Here is a 25,527-nt window from a genome sequence, read left to right as displayed (position 1 = left end):
ATCTGATTTATTTATCAGTGTTCAAAAAGCAAAGTACATGTACCGTTACAACGATTTTATACCTACTTCTTATAATAACCCCCTGGATCCGCCACTAGCTAAATTAATTCTGGTGATGCCTATAACAGCGGTACATGTACTCACCTATCATTCTAACTTATTGAAAGTTAAAATAAATGTAGATATAATATAAACATTTTGAATACTATATATATATATATATATATATATATATATATATATATATATATATATATATATATAAAGGCATGCCTTCATCATATGATGTTATGATGTTTATTAACTTTAGTGGTGGATAACCGAGAACGACACCCCACCCCTACTTCGCACAATTCAATTTCTAATATTGACAAGCGGCCCATTTTGACCAGATAGACATTACCCTTGAACGTAAAACACTGGTCAGTCATTGTGTATTTCTAATAAACAAACTTCATCATTGAATACAGACCGTTAATGTTGCCACTGACACTACTTAGTCGTGAGTTGATTTTGTACGTGATAAATTCCTATGATCTTTACTCGTATGTTTCATTGCTTATTTAGAGTTTTTATTTGTTTGGTTTTTCCCCCTTCTTCTTCTTCTTCAAGAGCAAAGTATTGATATTGCAGTTTAACCCCCCCCCCTCCCCTCCCCCCCCCCGGAACCGCCAGTTATTAGGTAGACGTATGGAGTTGATCTACTAATTAGGTAAATGAAGTCAATGGATATCTGCGGTAATATTTAGCGTTATTCACTTAATATTAGCTTCCTAACTATATTGAAAGTTGAAATAAACAACGTTAACATTTCGAATACTTTAAATATCTAGGATTTTGAGTAAGAAATGGTGCCGTTCCTTTGGGGTTATTTTTTTCATTGGGGATGGTACCATAGGGCCTACTATTATTATTACAGACAAAAATACCGGTTCCTGTGAATATTCACACCTGACGACCTGTAAAGGGTTGTAAATAGTGAATGTGAACAGCTGCATGTAAATAAGTTAGTGTTCTAACTGCATAATTTAATACCGTTCAATTTTATTCTAATGTTTTTGTGATAGGGTTATATGTATACAATTAAAATTGCATGGGAAAGAGTTTAGTAATGCAGAGCTCTAATATAATTTAATTTCTCATGTTGTTTAGACATTTATCCATTAACACATGTACATAGGTCTACATAATTTAGGAGTGTAATTACTAGATATAAAGTTAATGTCATTCCTTAGCTTGCAAGTACATTCTTAAGAATCATGACAAACAACACTCTTTAAGATACAATTTTCTGCTTTATTACTATATACATGGGATAAAAGTCCCCATCCTGTGTTTTATTTGGGATATTTATTCCCATTCATGCTCAAATAGGATATTCACTGCCATTTCATGTTCATTATGGGATATTTCCTCCTATGGGACATTGTATCCCATTTTGAATTTAAAAATGGGAGTTAAAATCCTATGGGAGAAATTATATTTTTTCTCCCATGGGATTTTTGGTGGGAGTGAAAATCCCCCAAGTGGGATTAAAAATCCCTCCAAAATCCCATGGGATTTTTTGATTTCAGGTGAAATATCTTAAAAACTACAATAGTTACAAGTGTAAATGTTGGTGCATGTCTTGTGGACATAAAATCCCATCTTTTTTTGTAAAGGGTTTATTTGTATCCTTAATAAAAGGGTTGGCGAAACTCCGGACTTTTGTCGTGTCCAGAGTTAAATGTCGCACTGTTATTGGTTAACTGGGAACCACTTATCAATTATGAATAATTAATTACCTGTGGATCATTAATTAATTATGAATCACTTATCAACTGTGGATATATGCGAATTACTTATTGCCTCATGATTCATGATTGACTTGAATCATTAATTAATTGTGGATCGTTGATTTATATGCAAGATACGCTCAGTTATTTCCCTGTAGTGAACTCTCATACACAGTAAGGGGCGAAACACAAACTGTTTACATGCGGAGGTAGGACAACAATCCATCACTGCACAAGCGAATGTGCTGTTAGTTTCGCATAAACAGTTTCATCACCCAAATCCGATTGATACACAATCTAAGTAAATTATAAGTATTCAGGAGTAATTAAATAGAGTAACTAAATCACAGGCACTTGTTTCTCTAAATGACTTATGACCTCTATATTTACAGAAACAAGTGCCCGTGTACTAAATATATGGAATTCTTGGTAGATCACATTATTCCGATGCTTGTACGGATCATGTCTAATTTGACATTCTTTTTATGTTTTCACTTTAGTACATACATGTATGTACTTTGATACTTCTTTCGATAATATTTTGTATTTCCGATATTAATATACTATAATTCTAAACATTGCTATTAATATACTTAAACAGAAGGTGCGTTTGATACATTTTATTGTCATCCTCATTGACTGTAGGTCCACTCTGTCCCGTATTCAACGTTCTACTACATGCACCTCCTACACAGAATAGCTCTTATCTCTAGACTATCATATTGAATTAACTGTGAATCATTGATTAATTGTGAATCATTAATCAACAGTCTACTATGGATCGTTGTTCTATTTAGGAAACTACACACGGAATACGGTGACATATTCAGCCTTTGAATTTTAACTCATCGCATGATCATTGTCGGCGGTTTCAACACAATGCGCGAACTTCTCGTAAAAAGAGGCGATATTCTGGGTGACCGGCTGTATTTCTTCGTTTCTTCAGACATACATATGTATTTGAAAATCAAGGGATTTAGGACTTATGCTAAATTGCATTTTTTTTCAAAATCTATTTTACATCATGCATTCAGTACATCATTTACTACCAAAAATTCTTATATGTATGTATATCTAAGGCATTGTAGCTTGTACTGCGGCGAGTTAGTCGTTGATAACTTACATAATTTGCTCCAGGCATTTTTTTCCAGTTCAGGAGCCTATGGAAAGAGCATATACATTTTGGGCTAACATCGCTCAGACATTTGGGTTTCGGGAAAAGGAACATGCAGAACAGAATTCTCGAAGAGGTTGAATATTTCCTAACAGAGGTGGACAAATTTTCCGGAAAGCCTTTTGATATCCGGCCTCTGATATCTAAGGCTATTGGTAACGGTATTTCTACGGTTGTATTTGGTAAGAGGTTCGAACATTCGGATCCCACTTCCTCGGAACTTATCCGGTTGTTAAATGGTTTTATTGAGGGGGACACCTTGCAGTCTCCGATTAACTCTTTCCCCATACTGAAGTATCTTTCTGGTGATTTGTTCGGATGCAAGAAATTTATGCGTGACTTTGCCCGAGTCTTCGAGATTCAGAAAATGATCGTTGATGAACACAGGGCAAGTTTTGACGAAAGGGATATAAGGGATTTCATAGATTGTTTTCTATTAGAACAGATGAAACGAAACAAGGCAGGAGAAAACCACACTTTCACAGGTAACCCAATGTTAGCAGATTTAGATTTTAATACATCAAATAGATGTCTCCTAGCACTGACAGACAGGTAATAAACCTGACTACAGTTTTACTCACAGGCACTTGACGTTTTAAATATCTATAATAAAAAAAAATTGTCTTCCTGTAAACATAATATTGACAAGGTATACCACGCCGCCATCTTGGGTTTCGTTTTTACCAGCTGCATCGCTTGAAAATTTCGGCGAAAAGTTCGATATAATACAATAATTAGAACCCTACCATCTAGCAACAACTCTGTCAATATATTATCTCTCGCATCGTTATGGAAAACTCGAAATAATGTCCATTAATCAGATTTAATCAAGCATCAACTATCGTCTACTGCTTCTCAAAATGCGATAACTCCTGATCTAGGGACGGAAGTTGACATCATTATGCAAATGGGAATTCCCTTTCTGGTCTAGTCTCTCTGACGCTTGTGCGGGAAAAGAAAAACAAAAATGGCGCTAAATGCAGGGCAGTTTGCAGCTCTGCAAATGATAAAGGATGGGCATAATTGTGTGGTTCTAGGACAGGCTGGCACGGGGAAGTCCTTTTTAATAAGATATATTCTTCGAAGCCAGCCTACTAAGAACATTGCCGTGACCGCCAGTACTGGAATAGCTGCACGTACATTAGGGGAGGCGACAACTGTTCACCATTGGGCCTAGATAGAATGTTCTATCGCTAAAATGATAATGTCCTACGGACCCGATTTAACCCGATGTGGTGAGGGCCTGTCCCGAGACACAGTTAGATTATTCTAACTACATTGGGCCGGACTCGGTGACGGCAGGTATGGATATCAACATCTTCTACAGATCCTTTCGGAGGAGACAATATATCGGATTAAAACCTGCCAAATGCTCATAATTGATGAGATAAGCATGATCAGCAAAAAGGTCTTTGAACAGGTATTTTTAATCTACCTTGACTCAATGCTTAAATCATTCCAGGTCTATAGACTATTAATTGTTTTTCTTTAATATATTATCAAATAACCGTAGTTGAATCATGTCTGTTATTATATGCGGTTAATAATGAGTACACCCATCTTCAAAGGGGTGTCCTGCAACTAGCCCCCCCCCCCTCCCCCACGCCTTTGGCGGATCCAGGTTTTGCAGTTAGGGGGGGGGGCAACTCCATGAGGCGGGGGGGGGGGGGCTGGGAGCCGCCTTAAGGCCCCCAGTAGGTCCAGGGCGAAGCCCTAGGGGGTGAGTAAAGCCCCTGGAAGCTCCTGGATTTTACAAATTATATACTAGAGTTTGAAATATGTTGCCTGATGTATTCATTTTCACTTTTTTCTGTCAATTTCAATAGTGTGAATTTTAATAAAATGGCGCACATTTTATAGGTTTTTGGAAAAGAGGAAAAAAAACTTCTAGGTTAAAACTAGTAATGAAAGTAATTTAAATTTCAATTTAAATAAAAAGATTTTATCATTAATTATAATTTATTTCTCTGAGTGTGGAAGAAATTAGATCTATTGTTTCTTTTATTGCTTACATTTTTCTAAAGAAGAGACCTTGATTTACCTTGAATTTGAAAATTTTAGGGTGGGTGTCAAATTTACGCCCCCTTAAATCCGCCACTGCACATGTGCATGCACAAATGGTATCTGCCGGATGAAAAAAGTATTTCTGACTATTTATTTTGTGTTTATTTCAGATTTACAATAAAAGATATTTAAGATGTATTGACTAAATTGCCATTACAAACGTAATATATCATCATTTAATATCAACATGTTGATTTTCAAAGATATAGGATGCATGTTGTGATTATTCCGGAATTATTCACTCTTGTGTCTGGTTTGTCAATAGATGTAGCTGAAGTGATTTCCTGTTTGACCAACGCCAATGAAGTATGCATTTTATCAAATCAACTTGCAACTTTTCATATTTAATCATCATTGTAGCTGGAGTTTGTATGTCGAATGGTGCGTGATCCCAGCCTCTACTTTGGTGGATTGCAGGTGAGATAATGAGTAGAAAATTTACACCTATATTCATGGAGAGGTGTATAAAATATATGACTTGCATTCACCCCCATTACATTAAAGTATGTCAAATGTTAGTAAGTTTCAGTAATGTATGCTTTGAATAGGTACATGTAGGTCAGTCGCTTTTCCTAAAAACTGAACTGGAGAATTAGATGTATTAAAGAACGGTGATTACACATTGCATTATATAATACCTGATTAAGATTTTGTGCAATATTTGTAATAATTCAAACAATGCTTGGTTGTTTGCTTTATGTCCCTTCGAAAATATTGAACTCAGTAAAACAAATTTAGACCTATACTTCGCACTCAACACCTACTGACACAGGACCTCCATTTTTAAGGATGTATCTGTAAGACCTGTGATTCTCGCCTCTTAACTCCTGAGCGTTTTGCAAAGGAGCAATCGTGTCCTATGTTTACATTCCAGGAGTTCATGGCCATGACACGAACGGGCCTCAAACTAACTCATTACCTGGTTACAAGCAAACTCTCTACTACTTGGCTACTGTGACCAATGATAAGATAAGGAGGTGTAAATTATTTATCATATCTGGAACATACATGTACATTAACATGGATCTTCCAAACAAACAAACAGAATGTCCCATAAGTCGAATTTTGTTTTTGTACATGTAGGATAGTTTAAGGAATATTTTTTTAAGGGATCGTCAAGTGAGAAATATATATAGTATGGCTATGAACATGTATTATGATAAACATATAACTTAATTATTGTTTTCAATATTTTGCGGAAATGGATTTCTCAAATTAGCAAACACAAAGAAAATGTAGAAAAATTATATACAATTAATGAAGAAGGCTTTGCCAGTTCATGCTGTTGTATCAAATTTTACATGATTTGTTAGGGGCTTGTTGAAATTGGTCTTGGTACATGGATATGTATTGTAGTGCAAAATTTAGAATGATTGCTATATTTCATTTGAAAGTTGTGGGGGTGGAGTGGATATATGGAGTAGGGTGAGGATTTTGTTTGGTTCCTTGCACTAAATGTACTCGGGTGACTGTTAAAGGCGTTATGGGCATCTTGTTCATATTATATACCTCTGTTTGAATTTTTTTTACAAATTGATAGATTTAAGTCATTGCCAAATTTAATCTAAATGAATATTTTAATATATTGCAGGTTGTATGTTTTGGAGACTTTTTCCAACTACCCCCCGTCCCAAATGATCTGTACAGGGATGCTGGGCAACATGCATTCATGTCTGCTGTATGGGAAAAGACCATTCCACACATCCTGTATTTAAAAACAGTGATTCGACAAAAAGAAAGTTCCTTGATTAATGCCATAAATGAGCTAGCAAGAGGTTTATAACTTTTTCTTTGTGAATTATAGTAAATGCAAAGTTGTACATGTAAGACATATTTAACTACAGGGTACTTGCTTGTAAGCTTTGTTTTGTATGTAGTATACCCTTACATGGGTTAAATTTAAGAATTTACTGACAGTTTTAAATTTGTAACAATTTTATTGTTATATACATGTATGTAAAAGGCAATTGATTTCTAAAAATATTCACTAGTGAAATGAATTTGCAGTAAGCTTGAGTATCTTAAGTTACCTCACAATGTGATACAAAGTACGTGTATATCATGATCTGGTTTTGCGATATGACATGATACAGTAGTCAATAATACTGTTAACTCTAATTATTACATTTTTGGGTCATTTTAATGTTGTTGTTGCAGTAAATTATTGCAAATGGGGATATTGTATCAGGACAGTTCTTGTAAGTGTGTGTAACATTGAGTTTGTAGACACTCTTCAGCTCAATTGAGTTTATACTTCACATACATGTAGCTTTGTAACCAAGAGAGAATTGTATATTGTTTAACGTCTGGCTGGAGAATATTTCACTCATATGGAGATACATGTATCACCAATGCTGGTGAAGGGCTGAAAAATTTAGGCCTATGCTCAGCGCTTATGGCCATTGAGCATGGAGGGATCTTTATCGTGCCACACCTGCTGTGACACAGGGCCTCAGTTTTTGCGGTCTCATCCGAAGGACCACCCCATTTAGTTGGCTTCTTACAACAAGCAAGGTGTACTTAAGACCTATTCTAACCCAGATCCCCATGGGACTCAAGAGAGGAAGAACCCTATTGTTTTGGTGGTTGGAAGATTTAAGGTCAATATCACAAACTTGCAGACATCCATTGGAAGGGGTATGGCCTGCCTTACAGAGCTCTTCTTTTAGATGGATAATAACCTTTAACATAATAAACTGGCTATGTCAGAAACTAATTTTAACACAAAATTCTAAATCTACCTTACTGGATTTATTCAGGTCTGACAATGAAAACTAATTTACACTGTTATTACGATACACCCCTTGGGATATGCTATGCATTTCATATACATGTGGGTTTGCAATGTATGAGATTGCTATATTACAGTTGCACTTGGAAGATAAATCTCTGATCGCAAACTTGCAAAATTGAAATCACTTCAATATATTCCCTTTGAAAGCAATCTTTTGAAGTTGTTCATTTACATGTAATGTTTTGTTGTTTGAAATCTTACAATAAGTTACATACATGTATAAATGTCTTGCAGGTGAGCCAAGTGTTGGAACAAATCACCTAATGGATATGTTAGATCGGCCTTTGAAAACCAGCTCTACAGCATCCGACAGATCTGTTATATTTGGGACAAACTTTGAAGTTGACTGTCACAATGCCAATGAATTGAGTAGAGCAACAGGAGAGCTCAAGACATATTCATCAGAAGATGAAGGGGATCAAAAGTACCTTCAGAAAATAACAGCAAATAAGAAGTTGGTGTTGAAGGTTGGAGTGCCAGTAATGCTATTGAGGAACCTTTCACATTCTCTTGTAAATGGATTGCTTGGAAAAGTTGTACTTTTAGAAGATGATGGGCCGAGTGTGCAATTTGAAAATCAAGTAGTGAAGCTTAAGAAACTGGCATTTAGTGTATTTGATCCATCACAATGTAGGACCATTGCACAAAGACAGCAATATCCAATTCAATTAGCCTTTGCTTTGACCATTCACAAATCCCAAGGTCTGACTTTGCCACATGTTATCGTCGACTGCAAGAATATTTTTCAGGCAGGTCAATTGGGTGTTTCTGTTGGACGATGCACAAGCCTAGATGGTCTATGGGTAAAAAATTACTCTCCCAAAGTATGCAAGCCACATCCAAAGGCAGTGACAGAATATTGTTCAACTCAAGGAATTCCTCCATCCAATGACCATTCTTGTTGTCAAAAGGTACGTATGTAACGGAATGTTATTTGTAACGAAACTGAACAATATAAATTTAGTAGGATGTTTACCTTTCATTATTATTTGGAGATGGAGCTGAATTGAGGTGGCTCACTACGCCTTGAACGAATTTATCAAATCAGCACAAAAATAGTTACTCTTGAAAGATATGATGATATGTAATGAGTACATGTTTCAAAAAGGCGAAAAATTGTCATTTTGGATATTTTAAAAAAAACGTGATTTTCAAAAAATATACAAAGTATGGACAGATCTGAACTCAAGATCTGCGAGTCAGTAACCTGATACCTGAGCTATGATGGTATACCGTATTTTGCCGAATATAATACGCAGTGGTGTTTAATACGCACCCCCCACTTTGAGCCTAAAAGTTGGTGAAAAAACGCACTTCAGGTGTATAATACGCAGCAAAAATTTTGACCAAGCGGTAATCTTTATTTTATACTTGGTGTTAATTTTCACTTAATATTTTTGCAGAAATAATGAATTCTAAACAATACACAATAATTTGCAAACTTTTTGAGATGAGGTCTACATCGCGGTAATCTTCAATGAGAATCTTCAGGGAAATATCAACCCGGACAAGCCTGTTCATTTCAGTAAAGCACGAGATTTTGTAGCATTAAAGTCTTAACTGACTCGATATTTCCTTTGTTGAAACTTAAAATCAATCAAATAGCCGATGTTATAAAAATAAAATTAAACAATTAAACTATCGCTTATTTTACTGTAATCAACACACCATGGTAGGTACAAAGATGCAAATTATCAACTCCTCGTTAACTACGATGACTATTAAAATGTGTGAAAAAAATTTTTGTTAGGTATTTCTTTACCCGGAGGGGGTATCTAACAAAAGCAGTGTACACAACAATGGCTTCGTAAAACACACGCTTTTACGCAAGAATAGTTATTTCAAAGATTCAAATAAGTATTTCATTAAAAATTAGGCCTATCCATAAAACTTACAGTAAACAAACTTTTAGCAAGTGACAAAATTATTTTCCAACAATTTTAGCACGTGTCAAGGCATTATTGTGTACACATGCTTTCAATAATGGCGGCATGCGATGTAATGAATAGTCAGATCCAATGCAATTTGATTGGCTGTTTGTTTCATGATAATTGAATTATTTAGATATTGTAAGTATATATATCACATTTTCTGCAATTTTACGTTTCTGTAGTAATTTTCTTGAGGTCGAATTTTCTACTTAATAAATAAGTGAACGTGAAAAGGCGTACAGTATCCGAAGCCTTGGTCTTTGAGTGAAATATTACACTATACTTATCGCCGAGTTTCATCTTGAAAAAAAGGTCAAAAACCTATTGTGGTATATAATACGCACCCCTTTCTGGCACAAAAATATTCTCTAAAAAAAGTGCGTATTATATTCGGCAAAATACGGTATGTTAAGGAAGCTTGATGCAGAGATACCAGAGGAGAAATTTAATGATGAAGACCTGTCACCTTCTCTAGGTAATTATAAGATTTGTCACCCCCTCTAGGTAATTATGAGACATATTCATCACCCTCTTTAGGTAATTATAAGACTGATCACCCTTTGTAGTTAATTATAAGACTTATCACCCTTTGTAGGTGTCATATGCTGCTGTGGCGATTATTATAAGAATTGCTTGCTTGACAATGTCATTTGATTTGAATTATGTAGCGATTGATAAGTTTGATTTGTATAATATCTATACCTACAGGTTTCTGATTGTATTTTGTAGGAAAGTCATCCCCAAACTGCAGTACAGGTATTTGTTGTTTTTCTATCTTTAATTGAGGAGAAATCTGTCCATAAGTACCAGTGTGTAGTGAATATAAATTTTTCATAGCTAACAATGATATGCCTATACTTTGTTGTTTTACATATTTTATATTGATTATAGATCTGCAGGACTTACCACTACTGTCCCAGATCACCCTAACCCCTCCCTCTCTCCAGCTGACCCCAGAATTTGACCCCCATCACACCACATACAAAGCGCAGACAGACTATAACACGATTGTCTTCTCTGTAACTGCAAGAACCAAACACTGTAACACTACAGCAAGATTCCATACTTCTGATGGAGATGAAAGGTAAGCATGTAAATTGCTTGCTCAAAATAAAGTGCAAACAAACAAACGCACTCACTACCTATCTCCTTGGTAAAGGAGAGAACAGTGTAGATGTTATGATACTTCACTACACGTTTTATTTTGTAGCTCTATGACGTACACCCTCGGTCTAGGAGAGAATAGTGTAGATGTTAGAAGACTTTACTACGTTTTATTTTGTAGCTCTATGACGTACACCCTCGGTCTAGGAGGAAACAGTGTAGATGTTAGAAGACTTCGCTACGTTTTATTTTGTAGCTCTATGACGTACACCCTCGGTCTAGGAGAGAGCAGTGTTGATGTTATAAGACTTCACTACGTTTTATTTTGTAGCTCTATGACGTACACCCTCGGTCTAGGAGAGAACAGTGTAAATGTTAGAAGACTTCACTACGTTTTATTTTGTAGCTCTATGACGTACACCCTCGGTCTAGGAGAGAACAGTGTATATGTTATAAGACTTCGCTATGTATGTTATAAGAGTTCGCTACGTTTTATTTTGTAGCTCTATGACGTACACCCTCGGTCTGGGAGAGAACAGTGTTAAGATCCACGTAGTTATGAAGTCCAATAGAGAACCAAAGTTCATCAACACGTACCTTATTTTGATTTGGCGACAAGAAAGGGGAATCCCCCAATTTCGCCCCTCTCTACGAGTCTGTCATCTGACACAGGTAAGGATTTTAAATACTGATAAAGAATATAGTACACGCTAGAGAAGAAAGACCTCTGCTGTCCTCAAGGTCAAACGTTGATGTCACTTTCTGTTATCAATCAATTTTTTGGGAACACACTGCATTGATAAGTGAAGCAGTATGATGAAAATGATTTATTTTTGGCTAGAAAAATGCTCATTGAAGTATTATATTATTAAATACATAACTTTGCAGGCCTAACCATTTAATTGAAGATTGCAGCCAATGATAGTTGCATATGCTTTGTCTGCCTTTTCACAATGTTATTGAATTATCTTTCAGCCACTTGTGAGAATTGAAAACACCAATTTGTACTTTACATGAATTTATTGAGCAATGACATCATAAAAACACAATACACACAGTGTTGGATGATACTGACCGCAAAATTTAGTAGGAGTCAAGGGAGACAACTAGGATACCATAAACCAAAGGGCAAACTAGTGGCCTCGCTTAGGTGCGAGTGCCATGGAACCCCATGCCTGACACGCATGGTGGCTAGGCCCACAAGCTGCACAGCTTTTACACACTGTCTCTGGCTTGCTACCTGGTTTAGAACTTTAACACCAACCAGCCTGTAGCCTTTCCTCCTTTTATAGAGGTAGAGGGGGTCTGAGCACTGAAATGCTGCAAACCCCAAGCAGTTTCCAGTTATTCCAAACATTTGCTCAATGGCATTTAACTTCCATGTTAATATACACAGCCATGAGACATCCTTCATGCTTTGATGCAGATGGGCAGAGACAACAGGTTAAGCTTGTACAGGAATGATGTCTCCCTTGACCCCGCCACAAACATCAATATGATGTTCCCCACCAAAATTGCTTAGATAATATATATCTACTAAATTAATGACAAGTTATAGGAACCCACCAGAAATGACAAGATCCTGCAAACTATTGAGGAGGGAAAATTTTGTCCTTTCCCCCCAAAATAAATTCCAAACCACCCTGTATATAATTTAAGTAGGCCTCGTTTGCATTTTCAGCAATGAGTTGCGTCATCCTGAATAAACTGGTTTGATGAACATTGATATTTTGTCATGAACAATACAAGCTAATTAACTTCAGACGTAACAAATTTTGCAATGGCCTTATTAACCTTGCCTTAGCAATATTGGGTAACAGATGTGCTGCTCTCACCTGAAAATTGTTTAGTATTACGAAATGAGTTTAACTTTCAAATGAACTTTGGCCGGTCACATATAGTAGCCAAAATTCCTGACTGATAATACCCCAGGAGGATTCAGGATGGCTGGCTTTGCGGAGACGGTATTGCTCATCATATTTGTACCAGCCTTGCGATCTAGTGGCAGCTAATCTGATGTCTCGCATGTATTTTAAAAACTCCTTGGCCCGAGCTCTATATTTTTCCAACATAACACTCATGTAAATCATGAAGGCATTAGTCCACTTTTCAGTTGTCAGGTGTGAACCCACATTAGACCTGACAGTGCAGAGTTTTCCATCCCTATTAGTCCACTTTTCAGTTGTCAGGTGTGAACCCACATTAGACCTGACAGTGCAGAGTTTTCCATCCCTGATTTTAATTTCACCTTGGCCCCCCAAACTATAGTCAATCTCTTTTGCTGATTACAACAGCAAACCTAAATCAATAAATTGCCCATTCCAAATTTTTTGCTTAAGTTTCAAAGAGATGTGTTGACCTACATTATCAAAATAGCTAACTTCTGGTACAGGAGTGAAGTCAGAAAAATCTGAATCTAGAGAAAAATCTGAGTTGTCAATATTACCAAAGTTGGCAGGCCCAAATTCCCCCAAATCTGATGCAGCCTCACTCCCCGGCACGCGCTCTGAGGATTCCTGGACCTGGAAGAGGGGATGATTATCTCTTGCTTCAACTCCAAGCTTTTGCTGCCTGGTGTTATTGCGAGACCTTTTTTGTCCTCTGCCCCGGGCTGGAGAAACCATTCCCCCATCTCTTTTCCTCTTTGGTGGCATTGGATTGGCCTTGATTGTTAACATGCTGTTATTGCTTCCACTTGAGTGGGATGTAAAGAGGAAGAGGAAGTTGCAATACTAGTTGACTCCTCCTGATGCTGACTTTCTTAAAATAAGTTAGTTTGTACCAAGTTAAGTCCTATTGTATAATGCTATTCACTCAGTTAAATGAGATTATCTCATATCCATGTCAATAATCTATAATGACTTTGTGAATAGGTTTGTTGTTGTGGATGCAGATCACTGGGTTATCTATCATGAAGTTTCATCCATTTAAGTGCTTTTTTAAAGTCAGTGATATTTAATTGTGTCAATTATAAATTTGAAATATTGCTTCTATAAAGTTGAAACTGTTATGGTAGTGAAATATTAAAAGTATCCATTTTTACATGGATAAATAATTTGTTTAATATCTTTATGATACAATGAAAAAGTGAAGATAATGAACAGTGATCAATCTTGTAATTCCTATAAAGAACGCAAAATTAAGAATTGGGGAAACTTTGACTCCTGGACTCAACAGAGGTGAGATCGGGTGCTTAGGAGTAGAAAGCATCCCTTGTTGACTGGTCACACCTATGGTAAGCCCTTTATCATGATCAGGTAAACGGAGTTATTCGTAGTCAAAATCAGTATATAAAGAACGGTTTAACAATTGGTCTGAAGCACGTCAGAGAATATTCGACCAAACGACAGGTTGTATTTATTAAACAACTGTAGGATTTGTAAAATGCTGACTTCAAAAGAGACTGTTGAAACCGCTGTAACATCAACTTGTTTGTCAGTAGCCTGCCTCAATTTAAAAACTGATCATACAGAGAACGTGCTCTCACATATCGAATCGTTTGAGATATAATTACTGTATGCAGGTGATGATGAAATGTTGTTACATGAATATGGGACGTTAATGTAGCCCACTACATCAAGACCTATTCATTATATGACACAATGTCACCAGACGGCGATTCAAATGTTATGTGAAATTACTTGTATCGATCGTATTGTTTGTATATCTATACAGTTAAGTGGAAAAAGTATCGGGTGACTGACCCACAGATCCCAACTTCAAATCCACCAGTGTCTTCTGTCTTTATTTATTGAAATTATTTTTTGGAAAATGATGTCTCTTTCTCCAAAATTGCATGTTGCTTGCCTTTTTGACATGTGTACTTATCACATATCTTTCATGATTGAATTATTTCATGCTGATTTGATGAACTCTTTCAAGGTGTAGTGATGAGCCACCTTACGTGGAGAAGCTTAAGTCATCCTGTATGTCAATAAGTTGAGTTGTTTGTTATCAGTACATTTCTGTTAGGATTGTGAGCTGAAGTACTCTCCAAGAGAAAGTTGTGGACTGACTGCAGTAACCAAATACAGATCCTGGAGACTCTATCTGAAGCATAGAGATCAACTTCCTGTCTGTCATCAGTCTGATTATCGGCAAGGTAATTTCCCTCATACATATTGCTCAAGCTTTAATTGCTGAGTTGTAGTTGCTACTTGTTAGTCCCCTATCGATGAAGTCGAAGGGGACTTTAGGATTGTGCTCCATCTATCTGTCTGTCTGTCAGTCAGTCTTGCAAATCAGTTTTTCGGACTTTTTTTGATGTGCTTGGAGATATTCATTTGATATTTGGTACATTGCTTTCCCTTAAAAAGTTACAGATCAAGTTTGAATTTCGTCTCGGTCCGTTGATTTTTCACTAAATTATGACCCTTAGACTTAGAAAAATAGCATGAATTGTCAGTATTCCTAACTTATTTTGATGTGCTTACACATATTCATTTCATATTCTGTATGTCATGATGATTGCTTTGTCATAACAAGTTACAGATTGATTTTGAAGTTTTCCTGGTCTAGTCATTGTACCTGAATAGTAGTTAATTTCCAACTATTCCTATCCTGATTTCCCAATCTTCCCTTTTACCATAATCTTGGTCTGATAATGACCTTCGAATATTGTTGTGGTCCAATAATGTTTGCCTCCGGTAGGGAACTATGTATTGCTATATACAATACTATCAGAATGCTTGTTTAATTACCAATGATTTGTGGTCCACATATATCTTCTCCATTTAAAGATTGAAATAAAATTTCAGTTGATATTAATTGCGATACATCTTATTATTAAAGAGTGATAACTCATTGTCATAATGACTGACTTTCTTTTGAAACACATGAGAGAAAATAAATATTTGCAATGCATTCCTTGTCCTTGTATTATTCATAACTGGATAGCTCAGTGGTTAACTTGTATGACTGCCAATCTGTAGATAATGTGTTTGAATCTAGCTGGAGTTTTTATATTTTTATACCCCCCCCCCCCCCCCGAACAAAGTTCTGAGGGGTATATAGGAATCACTGTCTGTCCGTCTGTCTGTCCAAATTCGTGTCTGGGCCATAACAATCTTTGTTCTTTGACATAGGCATACCATATTTGGCACACAGGTGGATCACCATGAGACGATGTGTTGAGTACCTTCATGTCCTCTATATGACCTTGACCCTTGACCTTAAGGTCAAAATTAAAGGTTTTTTACAATGGATTCGTGTCCGGTCCATAAGTTCTTTGTTCTTTGACATTGGCATACTATATTTGACACATGAGTGTATCACCATGAGACGATGTGTCGGGGACCTTCATGACCTCCATATGACCTTGTCCTCAAGGTCAAAATTAAAGGTTTTTACAATGGATTCATGTCAGGGCCATGACTTCTTTGTTCTTTGACATAGGCATACCATATTTGACACATGAGTGTATCACTATGAGACGATGTGTCGGGTACCTTCATGACCTCTATATGACCTTGAACTTTGATCTCAAGGTCAAAATTGATTATAGGGTTTTGACATAGTCATACCATAAGACATGAGTGTATCACCATGAGACTATGTGTCATGTACATTCATGACCCCTTTATGACCTTGACCTTTGATCTCAAGGTCAAAATTATAGGTTTATACCATAGATTTGTGTTCGGACTATATCTTCCATTTTCTTCTACAAAGGCATACCATATTTTTACATTCAGGAAAGAGGTAATTTATACCTATTTTATACCTATTAACAACACCCTTTTTGAGATTGGGGTAGGGGGGGGGGTATTCTTATTGAGCAGTACCTTTTGTTTGTTTTTGCAATATATAGATCTACGTATCAATGGATTATTTACCTACTGCCATCAGCTAATAAAGCCTAAATAAGAAACAGTAAGAAAGAGTTATCGTCCTTAGATTTGGACCCTGGCCAACTTTGAAAGAAGTCTTGATTATCGTGAAAAAAAATTGAGGGGGCATCTTTCTATTTCAAAATGCCATATTTAAATCCTAATGCTGCATAGGGATTGTGTTCAATTTATCAAACACTGAAATGTTACATACAATTTACCAATTTCATGCAGAAAATACTATAGTCTGTTTCATGTTTGAGGTATATATGTATCTGTGAATGTGCTTGTTCAGTTTACTTTCTACTAAAACTGTTGCATAGGGATTGTTTTCAATTTATCAAACACTGAAATGTTACATACAATTGACCATTTTTACGCAGTAAATACTATCCATCCATGCTTTCAATGTTTTATCATTGACGATGTTGATCCTGTAGCGTATTTTCAATGCGTCTGACATATCTTAAATATACTGTCATTATTTACAGTTTTGTCCACAATGCCATCATTTAACAATTGATCAAATACTGCCACCTTTGAGGATTTCTTATAATGATTCTATTATTAAAACTAAACCCGAACCGAAATACGGAGAAATGGAACCGAACCCGACCCGAACAACATGAACCGCGGTTTACGGTTATTTCGGGTACCCTTTGCAGCCCTATGTATTATGATATACGCATGTAGTTTTTTACAACTGTTTGTTTATGAAATTAAATGTTTTAAGTTTTTACAGTGTTGAACAGATCAAATTCTGGATTCTAATTTTAGATAATGAAAATAACTGTAAGATTTATGAAAGGTGAAGATAACGAACAGTGATCAATCTCATAACTGCTATAAGGAATACAAAGTAGAGAGTTGGGCAAACACAGACCCCTGGATATACCAGAGGTGGGATCAGGTGCCTAGGAAGAGTAAGCATCCCCTGTCGACCGGTCACACCTGCACTGAGCCCTATATCTTGATCAGATAAACGGAGCCATCCATAGTCAAAATCAGTGTGCCAAAATGACCTAACAATCAGTATGAAATGCGCCAGACAGGATTTGACCCAATGTGAGGTTGTGTTGCTATATTTTGTATGTTACCATTGATCTGGCAGCAGTAAGAAATAAGTCTGTTTTACTCTTAGCTTCGTGGTTTGTTCCGTGTGAAGACTGTAAAAATCCCAACTCATGTCACTGGAGGAGTGCCATGTGGCAGCCAGAAGTCTGCCAATCCAAACATTTGAATGACCTCGACATCAGCACCTGCTTCAGGGGCCGAAAGTTGCTTTTTATAGGGGACTCAACCAATCGGGGAATCATGCATTACATTCTGGAGAAGATTAACGGTTCTATTACGGAATGGGACAAAACTCATAACCTCAAACTCTATAAAAGTACCAATGGCAACCAGACTGATCTCAGCTACACATATTACCCACAATTCTGGTTACCTACCAATCACAGACCTGCATTTGACAAGGCAATATATCAGCTCATCAAATGGTATGTAAAATTGCTAATGTGTAACCTATGAGTTTCTTTGTTTGTTTGACGTCCCTTTGAGAAATGTTCACTTATATTGAGTTGTCACCAGCTGTAGGTGGGTTACCACAAAGTTAGACAGATGCTTGGTGATCAGGGTTGTAGCAGTGAGGGTTCAATTCTTTAAAGTAGCTGCACCTGTCATGACATGTGACCTATGTTTTTAAGATCATGTCTGATAGAGCCATTACTCTCACTTTTAAATGCAGAACAATTGACAAAGGAAATACATCCGAGGGTTGTCCCAAAAAGTCGTAGATAATGTTAATAATTTTCGAAATACGCATCAAATCCAAAAGATTTTTTACATGAGGAAACTTTTAGTTATTCTAAACAAAAATTATATAATTTGAAATAAGTAATAGAAGAAGGGATGTTACTGAATAAAAAGATATCTATCTGCATTGTTGGCGCGTGTACAAAAATAAGTAGATATTTTCTTTGTACCACAGATTTGGATGAAAGCAAATAGTTTCATATTAAATATATCGCATTCAAATTTATATCAATGGAATCAGTGATGTTTTCTACGTAATATATTGGTTTTACGACCGCAGGACGTTATAAACGGCAGAGAAGTGATGACATTTATAAACGTACCTGTAATGAAAATTTCGCGATATGACAACGTCAATGGCATTCTTGGCACACGAAAAAATATTATGTAGCCATTGCTCAAAGAAAACACGAGATGGAAAGCACATCAGATCACCAGAATGTAAGCGGTGCATTAGTGTTTAAATGGCACAAGATATTTGTAAAGGGAATGACATACAAACTGAAAATGGGAAGGCCATCAAAAAGAAAATAACGATCGCAAAATCCTGAGGGTAAATAACGTCATGTAATTGATGAAGATGAAGTTTGTGCGCCGACAGCTATGATCATGTTTTTATTTGTGTTCTATGTCATTATGAAAAAAGATAGGAAACTTTGTAAACAAAACTCCAAAATGATGCTTTAATTTAAATAACAAAAGAAAATTAATATTTTTTCTAACAAATAAACGAGTTATTAACATTGTCTACAACTTATTGGGACAACCCTCGTATGTTAACATCTTGGGTTTAATGAGGCCATTGCACAAGCAGGGCTTGAACTCATGACCTGGTTATGAAGCAAATGCTCTACCACTGAGCTACTGGTGACAAGTTCAAAACATATTTTTGGAGAAATAGAGAGAGTTAACATATTGGGATTTTTAGCCGAGTTGCAACGAAGTTGAACTCGGCTATTGGTTTGGTGATGCGGGCGGTTGGGTGTCAACAATTTGTTTCCGGATGATAACTCGAAAAGTTTATTTGTGTTCAAGTGAATATTCTTCAATATTTCTGTAATGTAAAAAAAAGTTTGTTCACAGTAAGAGTACTTTGACATTTTCAGGGAAAATTTATCTCACATTAAACTCATCATCAAAGGATTGGGGTCCGGATTCCATCAGCATGTAAATGGTGTCCACTACTTACCAGAAGTAAGTCCAATTACATATCAGAGCGAAAACGACGATGTATTTAAGATAGAATTTGTACTATAAATGCATCCATGGGAAGTTAAAAACTTGTTCCTTTTTTAGGGTCAGGGTTATTACAATGGAAGTCTAATTTTAAAAAAATTGTTTTGTTTAGATTTACAGAATATGCTAATGACTGGGATAATATTTATATGCCAGTCATCAGACGTCTGTATATCTGTCCGAGGTCATGTTTTTCGGACTTTTTACCATAACAGATGCATGTACAATGTTGAAATTTGGTCACTATTTCTCCTTCAAGAATTGTAAGTGTGAGATTCAGTTGCATTGGTGCACCATGACCTACTTTAGGGCTAAAAGTATTTTTTATTACGGATTCAATTGCCCTGAAATTTAGTCATAAGTTTCATCTCGGAGGAATACAAGTCCAGTTTGCATTTCAGCTGGATTGGTGCACCATGACCTACTTTAGGGCTAAAAGTAGATAAAATAGTTTCGTGGACTTTTTCTCATTATGGATCATAGATATTGCACTGAAATTTTGTCATCTCTGTCCAACGGGCATATAATGTAACTTTTGCGGTACTTTTGTTTGAAATTTAAACCACGGTACATGTAGATGTAAAAAACAAAAACAAAACAACCCCCCCCCCACACACACACATTTTGTAAATAGAGTTGCTAGGTATTTAATGTAGTTTTAAAAGTCTATTTTCTACTTTTTATTGGTAGGCAGACTTGCAGAAAGTTTTACTGAGAGAAGAGGAATTAGAAAGACATGGCAAAAAGCTGGGTTTTGAATTCATCAAAACATTTAAAATGACAATGGCCAGATTTAAAGATTTTTTACAGGGGAAATGTGCTTGCCATTTTCATAAGGTAAGTATAGTAGTCTTCGGATTTCAGAGGTTTTTAGCTCACTTGACCTGTAAACTCAAGTGGGCATTTTCTGATTACCTGTTGTCCGTCCATCTGTCAACTTTTCGCATTTTCAACTTCTTCTCCAGAACCACTGGACCAATTTCAACCAATCTTGGCAAAAAGCGTTCATGGATGAAGGGAATTTAAGTTTGTTTAAGTGAAGGGCAACGCCCTTCTCCATGGGGAGATAATAGTAAAATAGTAAAAATACACTGAAAAATTATTTTAAATTTTTTTCCAGAACCAGCAGGCAACCCAACTTTGCACAAAGCATCCCTAGGTGAAGGGGATTCAAGTCTGTTCAAATGAAGGGCCATGCTCCCTTCATTGGGAAAATAATGCAAAAATAGGGTGGAATCATTAAACATCTTCTTAAGAACCACAGGGCCAGTTGTTGAAATTTATATGAAAGTGTCCTGACATAGTGCAGATTCAAGTTTGTTCAATTCATGGCCTCTGGGGGTAGGGTAGGGCCAAAATAGGGAAAACCTGTTAAAAATCTTCTCAAGAACCTAAGCTAGGGCTTTCATATTTTGTGTATATGTCCCTTACGACAAAGCATTTCATGTGATCTAATGTTTTCTGATCTTGTGACCTTAAACTGGAAGTTTGACCTACTTTTACTAAAAATCTTATCTATTAAGTATGTCCTGAACTATCCAAGGTAGATCTTTCATGTCTTAGTATATATAAATTTCTTTTTGCAAAATCTTTGATTTCATATCATGTCTTTTGACCTTGAAGTCTGAGTTTGACCTACTTTTAAGATAAGTATATGTATATCAGGATCTATTTTAGGTAGATATTTTTTATGGCAAGACATTTGCAACACAATAATGTTTGATCTTTTTGACTTTGGAGTTTGACCTACTTTTAAAAAACTGACCTTTTTAATAACTCCTGCATTATTTAAGGTACGTCTTTCATAGTTTGAATTCTTAATGGCAAGACCTTGTTATACTTTGGTGTTGACCTTAAACAACAGCAAGGTCAAGGTGGCTCAGGTGAGAGATGTGGCCCATGGGTCTCTTGTTATGAAATTCTTGCAAATTCTCCTATGAACAGTACCATTTTTATAATCGGATATGGCTGGAAATACTTAAATGTGAATAAGATTAAATTTTCTGATCGAAAACCAAAAAAGTTCTTGCAAAATAATATAGGATGTACAACGTTTAAACTCTTACAATGTATGTAAATTTAGTTTTGTTGAGTTTAAGTCCCAGAGAAAAAAGTTGGAAAATTTACTCACAGTAGCATTCTAGTACTTGATTGTGAAAATTTCAAAAATAGAAAATGCCGAATTGCTTCTCTGTACAACTGTAAAATCATGCATTTTAAGGTTAAAAGTCAATGAGTTGTTTTTGAATTTTTAGTAAAGAAGCAGTTTGTGTTAAAGTTGTCTTTGCTATACAATGTTCATACACGATGACTGTAATTATTATATTGTGAAAAGTGGTAACATTCATGTAATATACTTTCATTCACACAATTCTTCTCTATGAGATGTAAGATATGTTAATATGAAATGAATTACAACCTTTATGTTGTGCTCTGTCATTAATGAAGTGAAGAACAATTAGACAATATTGTACTTGCAGTTAGCAGAGATGAAGAATACCGGCCTCAGTAGACCGATTTACCATGTTGAAGGTGAAATCAATGCAGTCTACTCACAAATGATTATCAACAGCATATGTAGGACATGAAAAAGACAGGATCGAGGACAAATATACACCTCTCAGTCTGTCTGTCTGTTGATATTGTCCAGGGTTCAGATGCCATCCACTAAATATTTACTAGAGACGAAAGAAACATAGGTGTGATTTCCTAGCTGCTATACTCTACGTATTATGTTGTCATTCAAGCTTACTAAAACATGTACATGTACACATAAGATATGTCATATAATATGAAATACTCAACGACAAAGGAAAGGCATTTAAACAATGTCCATCTATTGTTTGTGAGACGGGTTATATATGAGGTACATATATATCTTGTGAAAGGGGTTATATATGAGGTACATGTTTGTAAGAGGGGTTATATATGAGGCACATGTATTGTGTGTGAGAGGGGTTATATATGAGGTACATGTATTGTTTGTGAGAGGGGTTATATATGAGGTATATGTATCGTTTGTGAGAGGGGTTATATATCAGGTACATGTATTGTTTGTGAGAGGTTTACATATGAGGTACATGTATTGTTTGTGATGAGAGGGGTTATATCCGATGTATATGTATTGTTTGTGAGAGGGTTTATATATGAGGTACATGTATTGTTTGTGAGAGAGGTTATATATGAGGTACATGTTTTGTTTGAGAGAGGTGTTATATATGAGGTACATGTGTTTGAGAGGGTTTATATTTGAGGTACATGTGTTGTGTGTGAGAGGGGTTATATATGAGGTACATGTATAGTTTGTGAGAGGGGTTATATATGAGGTACATGTATAGTTTGTGAGAGGGGTTATATATGAGATATATGTATTGTTTGTGAGAGGTACATGTACGGTGCAGCTTGAGATTGCACACAAATATTGACTGGCACTGATAATGTAATAAAACATTTGATATTTTGTGTTGATGACTGTTCGCTAAAGACAGAAAATATGGCTAGATATGTTGCTGTAATTCTGTTTTCTGGTGAAGAGCTAGTCCATATGTGTTCATTTGTTAATGAGTATCATTATATTTCTGTAAGGTGCGTGTGTCCTGTATTAAACATACTAGATACATATATTACCGGGTTCACTATGTAATAGATTAATTACTGCTACAACAGGCAGTATCTCTTTATACAGGTGTTTGAATATTAACTACTCATGTATGCCTTGTATGAACATTTCAAAGAACAAAATACTCTGTATTTAAATATACATTTGTTATCATTTATGAAAGTTTAATAAAATGTTTTCAGAAATTCAGTTTCGATCTGCATTGTTGTTTAAAAGCAGTTAAACAAAATCATCTCTGTGTAGCAATTGATCGATTAATTGTTTATAGTTTAATGTCCCTTTCGAGAATCTTTCACTTATGAAGACGTCACCATTGCCGGTGAAGGGCTGCAAAATTTAGGCCTATGCCTGGCGTTTTCGAATTTGAGGAGGAAGGGATCTTTATTGTGTCACACTTGCTGTGACGCGGGGCCTCGGTTTTTACGGTCTCATCGAAGGACCACCCCAATTAGTTGCCTCTTAAGACAAGCAAGAGGTACTAAGGACCAAGTTAACCCAAAATTAGTGAGAATATCCAAAAGATTTTCATTGAATACATGTAGGTTCTTATGTTAAAGAAAAACAATCGATTTTTCACCAGGACGGCTTTTAAGGAGGTACACTACATCGTCATAATAATGGTTGACTTTCTTTTAAAACATCAATGAAAAAATGGGTATGAATATCAGCAATAGTTGTATATTCCGTCTAAATATTAATACAATGCTGGGTAGCTCAGTTGATTAACATATTAACTGCAAAAAGAGAAAACATGTCGACTGCTGATCTGTAGATCGCTCGAGTCCAGCAAGGATTTTAATTTATTTTGAGAATACTTGATACTAAAACTTTTGTGATATAAATCCAAACTAGCTGTTCTTAGTTTGGTCAGCGGGAATTTACATTTCTAAAAGAAATACATTGATAAAGACATGCATTCAAAATGAAGTACATTTAGTGATGATTTTCTGTGCCAGACAGATATCTGTCTTCTATCTAGTATATATATATATATTACTTATTTGGCGGATTGATATGTAGTCTAAGCCTGTTTTTAATTATCTCGTTATAACAAGTCAGTATCTCGGTTATCTAGTTATAACGATACTAATTCGCTATAACGAGATAACTAACTCGTTATAATGAGATACAGTACAGACTCGTTATAACGAATTAGATCATCGTCACATGTCAAGGGTTATTGCGAGGTAACCAATCAATAACCCTTGACTTGTGAAGATGGAATTAGATTTCATTTCACTTTTCAAAACCAAGCCAATCTGGCTTTAAACCAAGCCAATCTGGCTTTCATACCCTTGTCCCAAGATTAATTCATACCAAATGTGAAAAGAAGAGAAGTAGCTATAAGAAGTTAAAAATGTTCATTTTTAATGGATGACAGACGACGATGGGCGGCAACCAATGGCAATAGGTAACCCGAGTATACTCAGGTGACATAAAAATTAATATACTGCATAGATTGATAGAATAACGGAATATTAATCTTTTTAGCGATTATAATTTTCCCATTAAAATGAGTTGAAGTGCATACAATTACAAACTTGCTTGTGCACATATCCGTGTGTGTGTAATATATATGATACTTGTGGAATTTTATTAACATTTACATCTTGATTCTATAACATTGATTATAAAGGTCAAACGACATGTTATTGGGGATCATATATGTATGGAGCGCCAAATTAACATAAACTCAGATAATTGAAGATATCATCAATTTGTTTGATGCGCGCCTCAATTCAATTGAAGATCTCTTCAAATAATTAATGATATCTTCAATTCTGAATTATTGCGTCCATTGATCAATGATAGCATTAATTCGTCAGCTGAATTGATGCGCGCTTTAATTGAATTAATGATCTCTTCAAATGAATTAATGATATCAACAATTGAATTGATGCGCGCTACAATTCAATTGAAGAAAGCAATACTTCATGAATCAAAGACAAAATATGGTATACACATGGGCAAGCAAACTGGTACGCACAAAAGAAAATAGACAGACTTGTAGCTTATTAGATTTATTAGCGGTAATGATCACGGCTGCTCATAACTAGTGCAAGGATAAAAACCACAACCCGAAGTGAACCCTGGGACCAGATGTACACCCGGGAAAATATAAGATAATGTTTATTTATATTTTTTTAAACAATATTTTATCATGTATAAAACATAAATGGATTAGGC

The 25,527-nt window shown here is 35.8% G+C and overlaps 2 protein-coding genes across 2 annotated transcripts; both read left to right on the top strand.

The window, feature by feature from the left end:
• The first annotated feature begins 3,001 nt into the window (after positions 1-3,001).
• LOC130048654 (cytochrome P450 2F3-like) lies at positions 3,002-3,505 on the top strand. Its single transcript, XM_056145662.1, has one exon. The coding sequence runs from the start codon at positions 3,002-3,004 to the stop codon at positions 3,503-3,505; it is 504 nt and encodes a 167-aa protein (XP_056001637.1).
• On the top strand, positions 3,269-23,530 carry LOC125654961 (cadherin-like and PC-esterase domain-containing protein 1). Its single transcript, XM_056145661.1, has 12 exons — positions 3,269-4,369; positions 5,374-5,430; positions 6,605-6,788; positions 8,042-8,718; positions 10,468-10,494; positions 10,638-10,822; positions 11,346-11,514; positions 14,815-14,944; positions 17,812-18,169; positions 19,592-19,679; positions 20,412-20,558; positions 22,202-23,530. Exons 1-12 carry the CDS (start codon positions 4,319-4,321, stop codon positions 22,307-22,309), a joined length of 2,181 nt encoding a protein of 726 aa, XP_056001636.1. The 5' UTR covers positions 3,269-4,318; the 3' UTR covers positions 22,310-23,530.
• The last annotated feature ends 1,997 nt before the right edge of the window (positions 23,531-25,527 follow it).

This window comes from Ostrea edulis, chromosome 7 (genome assembly GCF_947568905.1).
Source record: "Ostrea edulis chromosome 7, xbOstEdul1.1, whole genome shotgun sequence".
NCBI lineage: Eukaryota > Metazoa > Mollusca > Bivalvia > Ostreida > Ostreidae > Ostrea > Ostrea edulis.
This window is presented reverse-complemented; position numbering and strand designations above follow the sequence as displayed.

Excerpts from the sequence above, each read along its gene's own strand:
- LOC130048654 (XM_056145662.1), top strand. The coding sequence starts at position 3,002 with ATGCAGAACAGAATTCTCGAAGAGGTTGAATATTTCCTAACAGAGGTG.
- LOC125654961 (XM_056145661.1), top strand. The coding sequence starts at position 4,319 with ATGCTCATAATTGATGAGATAAGCATGATCAGCAAAAAGGTCTTTGAA. Across the intron at positions 11,515-14,814 it reads GAGTCTGTCATCTGACACAG|GATTGTGAGCTGAAGTACTC; the intron begins GTAAGGATTTTA and ends CATTTCTGTTAG. Across the intron at positions 19,680-20,411 it reads GTGTCCACTACTTACCAGAA|GCAGACTTGCAGAAAGTTTT; the intron begins GTAAGTCCAATT and ends TTTTATTGGTAG.